Consider the following 14,720-nt stretch of genomic DNA (forward strand, 5'->3'; position numbering starts at 1 on the left):
TGATACTATTACTAATATTATTACTCCTGCTTCACCTGCCGCCATTATCTCCTCTGTTGAAGATTGTGAAACTTTTCTTGATTTCTTTTTAGAAAAAATCAGTAACATAAGGAAAAACTTGTCCTTTTCAGCATCTGCGCTGTCTGCTCCCACGCCAGCTCGGCCTGTCGTTTTAGAAGGTTTTTCACCTGTTTCACTACCAGAGTTGGAAAAAATAGTCAGTGCAACAAAATTATCCACTTGCTCTCTTGATGTGTTACCTGCATCATTATTTAAAAATGTTTTTTACTCTACTGGTCCTTGCATTCTTACTATAATTAACACCTCCTTGGCTTCGGGCATAGTCCCTGCCTATTTTAAAACTGCTGTTATTCATCCTTTGTTAAAAAAGCCTATGCTGGACCCATCTCTCCCTAGCAATTATAGACCAATTTCAAAAATTCCGGTAATCGCTAAGATTTTAGAGGAGATCGTGGCTAAGCAGCTTACAGCAGTCTTAGATAATTATAGTATTTTCGACAAATTTCAATCGGGCTTTCGTAAAGTCCATTCCACCGAAACAGCCCTTCTTAGAGTTTCTAATGATATTCTGTTACAAAGTGATGCAGGAAATTGTTCTGTTCTCTTAATGTTGGATCTTACGGCGGCTTTTGATACTGTTGACCATTTTATCTTACTTAACAGGTTGAAATACTGGGTCGGTGTCTCTGGGACTGCATTGAAATGGTTCTCCTCGTATCTCTCTGACCGATTTTCCTCTGTGGCAGTTTCTAAGTATAGATCATCTTCTGCGTCTCTGTCTTTTGGTGTGCCACAAGGCTCTGTGCTGGGGCCATTACTGTTTTTAGTCTATTTACTCCCTCTCCAGCACATTCTGAGCCCTTTTGAGGATATTTGTTACCATTGTTATGCGGACGATATCCAACTCTATATATCTTTTAAGCCGGAGGAGGTTTCTAAGCTGCAGCTTTTAAATGTGTGCTTGGAAACCATTAAAGGCTGGATGGCTGAAAACTTCCTCCAACTAAATGATAACAAAACCGAAGTCCTCTTATGTGCCCCAGATAGACATAGACCCAGTATAGTAAATGCTCTTGGTCCTCTTTCAGCGTTTGTAAAACCATCTGTCAGGAACTTAGGGATTATCCTTGATCCTGCTCTTACGTTAGATAGTCATGTTAAATCTCTTGTTCGGTCCTGCTTTTATCATTTAAGAAATATCTCTAAATTGAGCTCCATAATTTCCTATACCGAACTCGAGATTGTTATTCATGCTTTTATTTCATCACGATTGGACTATTGCAATTCCCTGTTTACTTGTTTAAACAAAGGTTCCTTGGAGCGTCTGCAGATCGTTCAGAATGCTGCAGCAAGACTTCTGACGAAAGTTTCTAAATATTCACATATAACACCGTTGCTTAAGCAGTTACATTGGCTTCCTGTCGAATCTAGAGTCCATTTTAAGATTTTGGTTTTAACTTTTAAGGCTCTTCGACAACAAGCACCACCATATATTATTGAACTTTTGCAGCCCTATGCCCCTAGTAGGTCTCTGAGGTCGAGTAGTCAGGGCCTACTTGTCATTCAGTATACGAGACTGAAAACTAGGGGTGATAGAGCTTTTGCTACTGTGGCCGCTCGACTTTGGAACTCATTGGATTCATTGATTACTTTTAAAAAACAGCTAAAAACTTATCTTTTTAAAATTGCTTTTTGTTAACTTTGTTTGTTTTTTGTCTTTTAATCTGTTATATCTGTAAAGCACTTTGTGATGTCTATCTAGAAATGTGCTATATAAATAAAATTTTACTTATTTTACTTACTTACTTATAACCACGTACTCTTACCAAATACTCTTAGCGCCGTTCATTTTAAGTTTTTGTTGTTTGAATGTTTGCACAGCATGACTGTAAAACGAAACAAAAGTGAATAACTTAAAAAAAAACAAGTTACACGTCACCCTTGGTAAGAAAGATCTCCATATTTTTGTTCCCTCTATCTAAAAGAAAAAGAGGTAAATCTACAATCACTTTGCTGCTGGTTGTATTATTTGGGGTTATGTGTTGGTTTATTAAAATGCACTTGTAATTGCAGTTTTTTTGACACAATATTAAGTTCTTTATATTATCCTAACCACCCCAGGTTACAGGGAATATGTAGTGACTGATTTTGTAAACAGCCAGTATCGGCTCTGGCATTTTCAAACACATCTGTGCAATAAGGCTTAATGCTGCGGTACAAAAGTCATGTTAGACAAGCATCTCTGCACAATCTCTTCCACTGCTTTTGTTTTTATGGAGAGGAGCCAGTCTGCCCTACATTTTCTCTTTGTCTAGACAGAGGAAAGCAGGGAGGGCTGATAGGACAGAAAGTGCAGTGGCTGGCATTTCAATAAATCTCGTATCAGTGAGAGGAGCACCAGCATAGCCTGTTTGTTTATTTTAGTACTAACAAGGTAAAAAGTACAATTCACCTGTTAACATTTTGTGAGGAGATTGGGGTAAATGATGCTCCAATGTCTTTCAGGCTAAATAAAAACACCCCTCGTTTTATTATAATCCACACCTTATATCTGTCCCTCCTCTCTGGTCTCAGATTCGGCGGCAGGGTGGAATCCAGCTGCTGGTGGACTTGTTGGACCACAGGATGACTGACGTGCACCGCAGCGCCTGCGGAGCCCTGAGGAACCTGGTGTATGGCAAAGCCAACGACGACAACAAGATCGCCCTGAAGAACTGCGGAGGCATACCCGCTCTAGTGCGACTGCTCCGGAAGACCACAGACGTGGAGATCCGAGAGCTGCTCACAGGTAACACACGTGCACATACGCTATCTAAACAAAAGTTTTGGACCACGCCTCTTTATCTTTGAATCCTGGTGTTTTCAGTCTCATTGTCACATTGTATAAAATCAAGCACCTAGCCATGCAGCCTGCCTTTTAAAACATTTATGAATGAATGGGTCATTAAAGTGGTCGCTCCATACAGTCGAGTACAGGTCAATTTGTGAATTCTCTTCCCTCCTAGATCTTCCATACCATAGCAACTTAGATACCAAGCCAGACAATAGTTACAAATTACAGAGCGAGATCGCTCCAAAACCTCTTTTAGATTAAAAACTGGCTGCTTCATTACATGTGCTACAATGGCTGAGCAGTTCTTGTTGGTGTAATCTATAAGTGGCCCAGTACTTGTCCGTATAGTGTATTTTGAAGTTGCCATCATTAGTGAATACTCACCATATTTCCTGGGAACTAACCAGATGTGTATCCTTCTCCTGGACAAATGAGGCTTATTTTTGTAGAACATTATGTGAACCTCAACTAGCACTAGGCTTGTTGGACATTTCAGCCTGAGGAAAGGGCTTGAAATTGAATCAACAGAGTCATGGGCAGCTAAGGCTCACTGATTCACATGTTGAGCGAAGGCTGGCCTGTGTGGTCCGATCCAACAGATGAGCTACTTAAGCTCAAATTACTGAAAGAGGGAATGCTGGTTCTCATAGAAAGGTGTCAGAATACACAGTGCATCATTGCATAGCTGCAGAGAAGTCAGGGTGCCCATACAGGACATAAAGGTCCTGTTGCTAATATACCAAATACTATAAAACTGTAATTCAAGAAAAAGTCTTAGATTTTCTACCTGTGGGTACTCCTTCGTACTATAGTCCCTATATAGTCCTCACACACGTTATTTTCCTTCACATGGACAATACAGATATGACTATATTTACAGAGAGCAGTCCAAGACACAAAACATGCCGCATTATGCATGTTTCCATTTACACTTCAGCACAAATACAGAGGCACACACACACTCACACAGAGGAGACAACTGTTTACTGCCTGCCTACTTCCCCGTACTCATCAAGTGCTGTTGACTTGTCAAACTGAATTTCTGTGCAAAGGTCTGTACTGCACTTGTATCCACAGCATGATTGTATCCTCTGTGAGTAAACACAAATATCTCCATAGAAATTGTGTTCAGGGTGGACTAATTTGAGGTTCTATAATCCACGTGGAGGTCAGCATTTGTAAACTCGGATAGATTAAAGGATTACCAGCAACGCCTCTTTTTTACAGCATTTACTGTATCCGGCAATCTCTTTTCTGATTAGAGTTTACATGGACGGCCACACACTCTTACCTCTCGAGAGGGATGGAGAGATGATGGAGCCAGAAGAGGAATGGTACTTAATTTTCAAACTGATCTACAGCCAGAAACTCCCAGGGGTGGGGCGGGGTGTTTCCAGTCCATGAGCCAAATGAGAAATATAGATTTCTCTTACCAGCACCAGTACTCATGAAAACATCTTTGCTATGGAGCTGCAAAGAGATGGATATTTGTCCTATGATTTATGCCTTTTATTGCCGTAGTCAGCCTGTGAGGACGTGTAAGCAAATCAGTGACGACATTAATACCACTAACAAATGAACCAAATAGTAACAAAGATCTAATTCTCTGGGAATCCTTGGGTTGATCTTTGCCACTGATGGGTTGGTACTGACCTAAACAAACTTTGTTCCCTTCCCACTGGCAGTGGCCTCCCCTCAGCAGGACAGTGCCACTCGCACACGGAAAAAATGCTAGGCATTGACTTGAGGAACATGACAAACAAGGTGTTGATAAGCTTACATAGCCCATTCTGGTCGAGCATATATAGAATGCATGGTTGCACTGTCCTCCGACCCAGAGGACCCAAAAGAACCAGACATCAGAGGACATTCCCATGTATCTATGCCCTGATGGGTTCAAAGCTATTTTGGCAGCGAAAGTGGGTTGTTTCATTGTCGTCTGATTCCTGTAATTGTCTAATCTAGTACTAGACCACATGAAACCATTACTTAGCCATGCCAAATTTGTACTAGATTAACAGGAAGAGTGTGAAACTGAAGTCTAATCCATATCTATTCAATTCACAGAATTGTTGTTCACAAACAAGAGTGTTTCAATTCAGAGAAAAACCCAAAAATCATATGACCCCCTATGAGCAAGCACTTTGGCAACAGTGGGAAGGAAAAACTCCCTTTTAACAGGAAGAAACCTCCAGCAGAACCAGGCTCAAGGAGGGGCGGGGCCATCTGCTGCGACTGGTTGGGATGAAAGCAGGAAACAGGATAAAGACATGCTGTGGAAGAGAAACCGAGATTAATAACAAGTGTGATTCAATGCAGAGAGGTCTATTAACACATGTTGAGTGAGAAAGGTGACTGAAGAAGAAATACTCAATGCATCATGGGAATCCCCCAGCAGTCTACACCTATTGCAGCATAACTAAGGGAGGATTCAGGGTCACCTGGTCCAGCCCTAACTATATGCTTTAGCAAAAAGGAAAGTTTTAAGCCTAATCTTAAAAGTAGAGATAGTGTCTGTCTCCTGAATCCAAACTGGAAGCTGGTTCCACAGAAGAGGGGCCTGAAAACTAAAGGCTCTGCCTCCCATATTCTACTTTTAAATACTCTAGGAACAACAAGTAAGCCTGCAGTGCGAGAGTGAAGTGCTCTAATGGGGTGATATGGTACTACAAGGTCATTAAGATAGGATGGGGCCTGATTATTTAAGACCTTGCATTTTGATTCCAAAAGAAGAATGTATTGCATACAAATGACATCACAGGGCTTTCAGGCCACCTTGCTATAAGGACCTTACCCACAAACTGAGTATCGTTGAGTCAAGCTGAGCCGAGTAGGTACTAGTGGAAAAGAGGCATTAGTTATGCTGCAGTAAGCCTAGGCTGCTGGGGACTTCCCATGCGCTGTTTCTTCTTCACTCTTACTGCTCTGCATCTACTCATTAGTCATGATTAATCTCTGGCTCTTTTCCACAATGTATTTATTGTCCTGTCTGATTGTTGATAGCACCAAGAGAAGCCACAGTCTGTGGATGAATCTCAGCCGATTACTTTGATGATACAGTGCCAAGTAGTTTTCATTTGGTACAATTACATGGGATATTTAGGCTCGACCTAGATTTGGGGGAATACAGTAAAGTCCTTTTTTTCTGTTTTACAAATCTGAAATCAGGTTTTTAACAGCATTCTTATTTTATCGAGGATGTCTAACACCATTTCATGACAGTATTCCAAGCAGCTAACAAATTCTTGGAGACATTAGGAGAGGTTTCAGTCCAGCTTACCTGTAACTGTGAAAACTTGTTTTCCCTCTCTGCAAACTGTCCAAAAGCAAAGTGTCTCCTCACACAAAAGCTGCACAGAGCCTTTGCCCACATTCCAAATTATTTACAGCAGCACTTCACACATCAGGCTGATGTGAGATATTGGTGAGAGACAAACAGTTTAAGAAGTATATGGGCTGATATCCCATAGTTCTGAATAGTAATGGAAAAGTCTTATTAGGAAAGTTAAACCAAGAAGCATGTCAGCTCCAACATACAGCCACATGGTGTTGAGTTTGACCCGCGTGTGCATTTCTGAATATGCATATGTGTGTAGTGAGTCTAGAAAAGGTTTTAGGCTTAGCAGAGATGGAAATAAAAGGGTTTTGTATGCTGCTAGAGTCTTAAAGAAGATTACCATATAAATTAGAGAAGCAATTCAAGGCACGAAGCACAGAAATCCCTCCTGTCACAAATTAATCAGCTGAACGACCGACCGGACGTAGACAGACCATGCTCTCCTCTCTTCTGTCTCTCAAAGACCCAGAGGAAATAACTCTCTCTCCCTCCCTGTTTGCCAGCCTCTCTCACTCCCTCTCTTATCCCTCTGCGCTCAGATTCTTGTAATTGGTCTCTCTCTTTTCTCCTGTCTCTCTCCTGTCCTCTTTGCCTTTCTCCATCTCCCTTTTTTTCCCCATCTTTTTCTATATTGCCTGCCCTCTCTGGCTCTTGCTTGCTCTCTGGTGAGCTTTTTGAATCAGGATCACAGTGGGAAGTCAAGCTGCCTGCCTTGGTAGCTACAGACTCGCACAGACACGCAAACATGCACAAAGGGCTGGTTCACAAGCACACACATTCATTCACGTGTGCAGCTTGCTTCATGGCACAAAAAGTGACAAGCAGGCTTGTTGCTCTGTGCTCTTCAGTCTCTTTCAGTTCAGTAACTACGGTCCTTTTTTTTACCTTCTGTCTTTAGAACTAATAAAGGTTATATGGGGGGAATAAAGCAGATTGAACACACCAAATAGCAGCATTACTGCTGATGCATGATTGTGTGTTCAACATCTTTAGTTCTTCATGTTATTGTTGTTCTCTGTGCACCTCAGAAGTAGGTGAGGTTGTGCTCCATTCTGTTTCCAGTACGTTAAATTTGCCCGGAGCTGACCCTGGGCACCCAGGCGAGACGGGCAATAGTTAGACTCTGGGTTTGCTGAAAGGGAAAGACTGCTGCCCCTGGATCCAGACAAGCAGCAGAAGATGGATGGTTGGACATATTGACGGATGGAATACAAATGTTAGATTTATGAAGAATTATCAAAATAGTGTAAAGCAGGGGTGTCAAATTCAATTGCACAGGGGGCCAAAACTCAAGGCACACTTTAGGTCGCGGGCCAAACAAGATAAACATTTATTGAACACACTAAAACAATGTTTTTTTAAACATAAATATGAATAAAAACAGACAGGAATATTATTCCAGATTAAATAAATTTAAAAAAAATAAACTTTAACTTTAAATATTTTGCTCTTCATAAAACTATATCCTGTCAAAATTATGCAAGTTAGAAATATGAACATGCTGCCAAAAACCCCAGAAAAAATAAATGAAAGCATACACAAGGTTCGAGCCGCATGTAGACAGAGCTGGGCATTGCTTCAGGAATGGAACTAATAAACTGTGCGGGCCATTCAGTGTCGTACTTTCCCTTGAGTGTATCATTACACCGCAGCTCCATCTGAATCTGCACAGGTGCAATTCAGCAAAGTCCGCTGACTTGGTTCAGCATTACTTGGCAACAGAGAAAGTGAGACAAGTTGCACTGGTGCATTTGTGACAGCTTCACTTGAAATACCATCACCGCATCATACATGCCATGTCCATGAACTGACAGATTTCATTGCTGAGCTCAAAAACTCTATTGAGAATTTTTATCCCAACTCAGCCAACGGACCTCTGTATGATAAGGAATGTCGGCAAACTCTGAATCTATTTCCCGCATAAAAGACTGAAATTGACGGTGATTTAAACTTTTAGCTCAGATAAAATTTATGGTTGGCGTTACGGTGATCATTACATGCTCCATTTTTAGGACTTTACCACACAGCGTTTCCTGGTGTATGATGCAGTGATATGCTGTTAACTCACCGGTACAGTTCTCCTCCTGCATCTTTACTCGCATCCTGCTGACTAGTCCACTTTTTTCACCGCACAACACCGGCGCTTCATCTGTTGTAAGTCCAACAAGTTTGTCCCAGGGCAGTTTCATGTCGGTTACACTTTGACATACGTTTTAAAAAATGTCTTTTCCTGTAGTTGTCCCATGCATTGATTTAATGTTCAATATTTCCTCTACACGGATGAAGATGGCCAGCTGTGCAATGTCCATCATGTCTATACTTTCATCCACAGCAAGAGAGTATGCAATAAAGTTTTTGCTTCTTTCACACAACTGTGTTCTTAAATCAGTGGCCATCTCACAAACCCGATCAGCAATCGTATTTCTCCTCAGGCTCACATTTGCCAAAATCTGCGTTTTGTCTGGACACAAGACGTCGCACACCTTCATCATGCAGCTCTTCTGAGTGCCGGGCTGATTTGGCTGTCTCCTCTGCTACAATAAAACTTGCTTTCACAACAGCTTCACTTTGTGATTTTTGCTCTGGTGAAAAAAGTCTGCTGAAATGTCAGATTCTTCTTTAGGCTTCTACTTTCTGTAGTTTCTGCTCTGCATTTAGGTTTTTCAGCTTATCCTGACGTTTTGTCTGGTAGTGCCGTCTTAAATTAAATTCCTTAATTACAGCCACATTAGCTCCACTGATAAGACACACGGGTTTACCAGCAATGTCTGTAAACATATATTCAGTCACCAGTGTTGGGGAGTAACGGAATACATGTACCGCCGTCACGTATTTAAAATACAAAATATGAGTAACTGTATTCCGTTACAGTTACCGTTTAAAAAGGTGGTATTTAGAATACAGTTACTTTGTTGAAATAAATGGATTACACTGCGGTACTTTCCTGGTTCATATTGTGGTGGGTCAGGACTGTTTGGGTGTTGTTTGACAGCTACGTTCTGTTGTTCCAGGTGGCAGCGTTACGGTTGCCATGGTTACAGGGCGACGCTCTCTCTCTCTCTCTGCGACTGTGTGTTTCCTGGGTGAGAGAGCGCCTTTTTGTTGTTGTTGTTGTTGTTGTTGTTGTTGTGCTAAGCTACCAGGCAGAATGCTATAGGCATAGCTCTAAAGAATGTAGCCTCATGGGCAGTGTAGTCCGTGTTGCATTGAGAATGGACTGCCATACCCGTTATGTGTCTGTGAGCAATAGGAGGGAGAAAAAGGATAGTGGAAAAGTCTGAGCTGTCATCGAGCAAAAACGGGAGCTGGAAGCATGTAAATATAATAATAACCACTGCAGCCAAGAAGAGTGCCTGACGAGCCCAGTTGTAAGTAAGGACTCGACTGTACACTGTGTTTGTGTTTTCCTCCGAAACAAGAAGTTCCGTTGGAGCAGCCTTTCAACGCCTCTCTCTGTCTCTCGCAAGAAAAGTTGACCCACACAACAAAGTAAAGCTATTTTTCAGCTACGAGCTGACATCACACAGCAATAGTACATTCGCGTAGTTGTACAAAGTATGATAATATATTAAGTAATCCAAAGTATTCAGAATACGTTACTGTCATCGAGTAACGTAACGGAATACGTTACAGAATACATTTTGGGGCATGTATTCTGTAATCTGTAATGGAATACATTTTAAAAGTAACCTTCCCAACACTGTCAGTCACCCACTGGCGCTGAAAGGTTCTGCTTTCAGAATCAACTTTTCTCTTCGCCATTGTGAGCGGCTAGCTTCGCAATAACAGAAGTTTGACCTGATTGACGCCACCCCCAAAGAGCTTCTCCATTGACGAGGGAATGTTCCCAGTTAGCCTAGCGTTCAGCAAGGAGGATGCCGCACTGCATTATGGGATCTGTAGTTTGTATATTATTAGCGCCTCATATCGCCGGGCCATGCATAACAATAATAATACATCTATATAAAATGATCTCGCAGGCCGGATATAAATGTACGCCGGGCCGGATGTGGCCCGCGGGCCTTGACTTTGACACATGTGGTGTAAAGGATATATGAAGAGTCACAGAGAAGCAGGAAGAACTAGGAGCTCATGGTGGATTCAGTTGAGAAAACCGAACAGTTATTTTATTAACCCCAAGCTTTACCTGTCTATGTTTTAGTCATTTTAATTCTACACGAGGTCCATTTATTGCTGCTATGAACATGTTGGTGAAAATGATTAGCTAATCTGAGCTACAGAGGAGTGCTAATAACATGACATCGGCCCCCTCTGACTCACAGCTTGCTGCGCTTTCTTTAACTTCTTTATTCCCTTCACAGATTTGCGTTCTGTCAGTAGCTGTGGTTCCACTTGTCATTACAATACAACTTTTTTTTTTTAGTCAGTCATGGGAGAAAACACCACTGCAAGCGACAGGTCCGGACTGTTCACGCTGGTTAGAAGCAGATATGGAAGCTGTCAGAGTCGTACTGATGGGAACGCTCCACAGTCTAGATGCAGTCCAGCAACGGTGCTCATCAAGCTTTAGCAGAGCAAAGAGGACATCAGCTTGATAGAGTGAGGGGCTCATATGAAAAAAGGGAGGACTAAAAGAACAATTCTTGATTATTAACAGAATGTAATAGTTAAGGACGCCTGATAGGCCAATGCATGAAAAGATATAAAAAGATGAACATAAAGCTGCACAAGACTTAAAATCAGTGGAAATAATGCAAAAATATGTTTTTGTGCATGCCGCACATCCACAGTTAATTATGTAAACATGCAGCAGTTTTGTTCCCTTGAGTTCTACGGTGCTCATTATCTTTTCAGTCCATTTAAAATGATTTTTAATGCAGTTCCTCTGTTAAGAAAATATCAAGCCTCTTTCATAATTACAGGTAAATAATAAGTCCATTCATTAAAACCAGATTGAATCTCATGAAGAATGGGATATTACCACAAGTCTTCTTCCTTTCCTACTTTCTTTCTGCCATATTGCAGAAGCACTCTGGTTGACCTTGACATAAACTATATAAAATGCTTCCCCACAGTGTTTCCAGTGATCAGTGACAAAGTCATTAAAGGACCCAAACTGTGTAAATATAATTACTCACTTTGAGGCTCATTAATGCACACAGCTATAGGCCAGTGTAGACCAAGTGATTAAACAGTAATCATTATGACAACAGAGTAAAGCTGACACCTATGATTTTAATTTGAGGTTATAAATGTGTCACTTCTGGGCCAACAAAGCGCTGCTCTGATTATGTGCCAGTATCAGTAGCTGCAGAGTGCAACGCTGACAAACATGGTAACATCAGCTCTCCTCCTATTCTAAAAACTTTAGGATATGACATATGATGCCTGAAGAAAGGTGTTAAAATAATATAAAGCCAAACAGATTAAAACTCAATCACAATATCAGATTTTCATGATTGTAGTGCTTGAATAATCATCGCAATCTGTTGAATTCAACCGTAACTTTATTGATTGTGTGTAGCCTTTTTGGACAAATTGAGTAGAAATGCAATCACACTGAATCTGTATTACACAGTTGTTACCATATTATTCACACAGTGTTGCTATTTCACCTTTAAATATCATCAATACAAGGTTATCATGACACCCCTAATACTGATATAAAGTCAAAAAAGTCAGTGAACTTGTCACGGTCCTGGGTCGGGTCGACCCAGCATTTTGAGTTTCTTATGTTTTGGTTTATTTTTGCATTATGGATTGGTTATTCTCTGGTGATACTGTTTTGATTACAATTATATTCTGATTCTTTAGTTATCTGATGATGATGATGTTGATGACGATGATGATTATGTCTGGTTTAGGTTTTGTTATCTTGCCCTTATGTTTGGTTTAGGTTGCCTGTGCTTGGTCTTCTCTGCCCGTATGTCCCTCTGTTTGTCCATGACGTCATTATGCCTGTTTACGAGTCTGTCTCTGTCTGGCGTGTGCTTCCTGTCTTATTTTGTAGGTCTGTGTCCTTTGTCAGTGCGTTCAGCTTTGTGCTCTCCCTGTCTCGTCAGTGTAATCAACGTCAGCCGTGTCTCCCAGCTGTTTCCTCTTTGCTCCGTTCACCTCTTGTATTTAGTGTCTGTGTCTTCCCCTACTCGGTGTCGCATCGTTAACGTCTGTTCACCCTCACTTGCTGCGTGTTTAGGATTTCCAGTCCTCCTGCATCTCTGTTTAGAGTTTTGTTTGCTTTTGTGAGTTTTATTTTATCTTGATGTTCTGCTCCAGCAATAAAGCTGCATTTTCTGTCTAAACCTCGTGTCCTGAGAATCCTGCATTTTGGGTCCACCACTCCTGCCTGCCTGCCACACAGCCGACCATGACAGAACGATGCGACCATTTCCTGGACCCAGCGGATTCATCCCGGGAACATGACCTCTCCCGCATCCACCGCCTGATCGAGCGGGTCTCCCACACTAAGGACGCTAAGACTATGGCAGTTGGGATTAACGCTATAGAAGCGATCCTGGAGGGTAGAGATGGACCGATCCGATATTACGTATCGGTATCGGTCCGATACTGACCTAAATTACTGGATCGGATATTGGAGAAAAATAAAAAATGTAATCCGATCCATTAAATATCACGAAAGCACCTCACAAAACTTGCAACACGCCGTAACTCGCCTCAGAACGTCGGAGCAGTATGCATCACGTGATAGAGCAGCTGTGGCATGCGGGACCTGTCGGTGGTCTGGATAGCATTTGGAGCTTCGCTAGCAATCTGGCATTTCATCTCCGACAAAGTTATCCCCGAGAGAAGTAAAGCAAGTGTGTAAGTCCATCTCTGAATGTTTGTAAAGCATTCCCACGTTAAGCTTAACGAGCGACTGCCTCTCGCTCTCCGGCTGCTACTTCAATCGTGAAACTGCTAATGATCAGCTGATCGGCTTTTCTGTCGTGAGTCTCTCTTGTTTGTTTTTGGTCCACTTTGCGCCAGAAAGAGCAAACCAGCGGCTGAACAACAGCAGCACGTTTAAGCTTGATAAGCTGTTGTTACAATTTATTTAATATTACTTTCTACACCAGGATCTTTTTCTACGTAGCTGACGGCTGGTAACTGTGCAGGGGCGGATCTAGCAAAGTTTAGCCAGGGGGGCCGATAGGGCATTAACAGGGAAAAGGGGGCACAAAGACATACTTTTCTTTCTTATTCTCATTTAAAACGTCTAGCTTTTAATAAATAATTATCTGACACACAAAGTTTTAATTTGATGTAAAATGAATAGAAGTCAATTACTGTATATAGTGACTATTAAGTCTAATATATATACCCTAGTAAGCTATAGTACATTTTCCTTTGGGAAGGTACCATCTGTGCAGTCTGCAATTTTGTTGAAGAAAGATGTTGAATCTATTTAATATTTCTTGAAAAATAATTGATTTCTGTGCATTTTTTTTCACACTGCATCAAATTAAGGTTGATTACGTTGATTAAGCATCATGAGGTGGAGCGTGAGGGGTGGTTCCCTATTTTTTATTTATTTATTTTTGTTGTTGCTGGGAGTTGGAACCCTATTAGTTAGGTTGCTTAATATTTATGCTAAGTACTCTTTAAAATACCAGAATAGGGAGGATGGTGTAGGTCTAAGTTTATTAGATTGATCAGTATTGCTGAACTATGAAATATTTTTTTTGTATACAGGTATAACAGAATAGCTTTAGTGTGGTTGTTGTTTTAAACTTGAGTATGAACTTGCAGACTTGCAAAATGCAGCAAGATATTTTAAAAAACAGTTTTGTTGATTAAAAAACACTATATCGGATTCATATCGGTATCGGCAGATATCCAAATTTATGATATCCGTATCGGTATCGGACATAAAAAAGTGGTATCGTGCCATCTCTACTGGAGGGGAATCCTCATTTGCGCACACTAAAGGGATTTATGGGCTTCATAGACCAGCTGCATGAAGCCCAGGAGGTGCTACAGGCTCGGGAGCTTGCAGCTTTTGTCCGCGCCCAGTATTCTTCGCCGAAGCCGTCGCATCGGCAGCAGCTGCAACACAAGGAGCTCTCCGCGGAGTCGGCTGCCGTACAGCAGCAATTGCAACAGGGGAAAGGCGTTTCCGCACCGCGGCCACAGAGCTCCACTTCTTGCCGCTCAGGGCTTAATTCACCTGCCTCCTGCTTGGCGGCGATGTGGTCGCAGGACGAGGACGAGGACGTCTTTTCTCCATCGTCACCAGTTTCTCCTGTCGCCTCAGCCCCTGCCGCCAGGAGGAAGCGGCGCCACCGCCGTCATTCCTCACTACAACCGGAGCCCAATCACTCGTCAGAACAGCAGGCAGTGGTGAGTGATGTTGACTGTACCCCTATTGCTTCACCTGCAAATAGTAATGGGAACTGTTTTCTTCTCACGGCTAAGAGTAGTGAGGTGAAGGCGGTTTGTTCCATGGACGTTCACCCCGGCCCAGTAGAAAGAAAAGACTCCCTGACTCATTATGTTGATGCTTTTTCCGCTGAAGAACCAGAATGTATGGGCAAAACTCTGATTGTGCACCCTCTGTTGGAGCCTGCT

At 41.9% G+C, this 14,720-nt stretch overlaps 1 protein-coding gene across 1 annotated transcript in view; it reads left to right on the forward strand.

Annotated features, from left to right (window-relative positions):
* ctnnd2b (catenin (cadherin-associated protein), delta 2b) overlaps nt 1-14,720 on the forward strand; it is a 240,464-nt gene that overhangs the window by 182,565 nt on the left and 43,179 nt on the right. The window contains exon 14 of the mRNA XM_085378966.1: nt 2,596-2,809. Within this exon, the coding sequence (XP_085235092.1) occupies nt 2,596-2,809 (214 nt within the window). The remainder of the gene's footprint in view (nt 1-2,595; nt 2,810-14,720) is intronic.

Source organism: Diplotaxodon limnothrissa, linkage group LG18 (assembly GCF_057381915.1).
Source record: "Diplotaxodon limnothrissa isolate DT_005_m linkage group LG18, D_limnothrissa_male_GT1.1, whole genome shotgun sequence".
NCBI classification, from domain to species: domain Eukaryota; kingdom Metazoa; phylum Chordata; class Actinopteri; order Cichliformes; family Cichlidae; genus Diplotaxodon; species Diplotaxodon limnothrissa.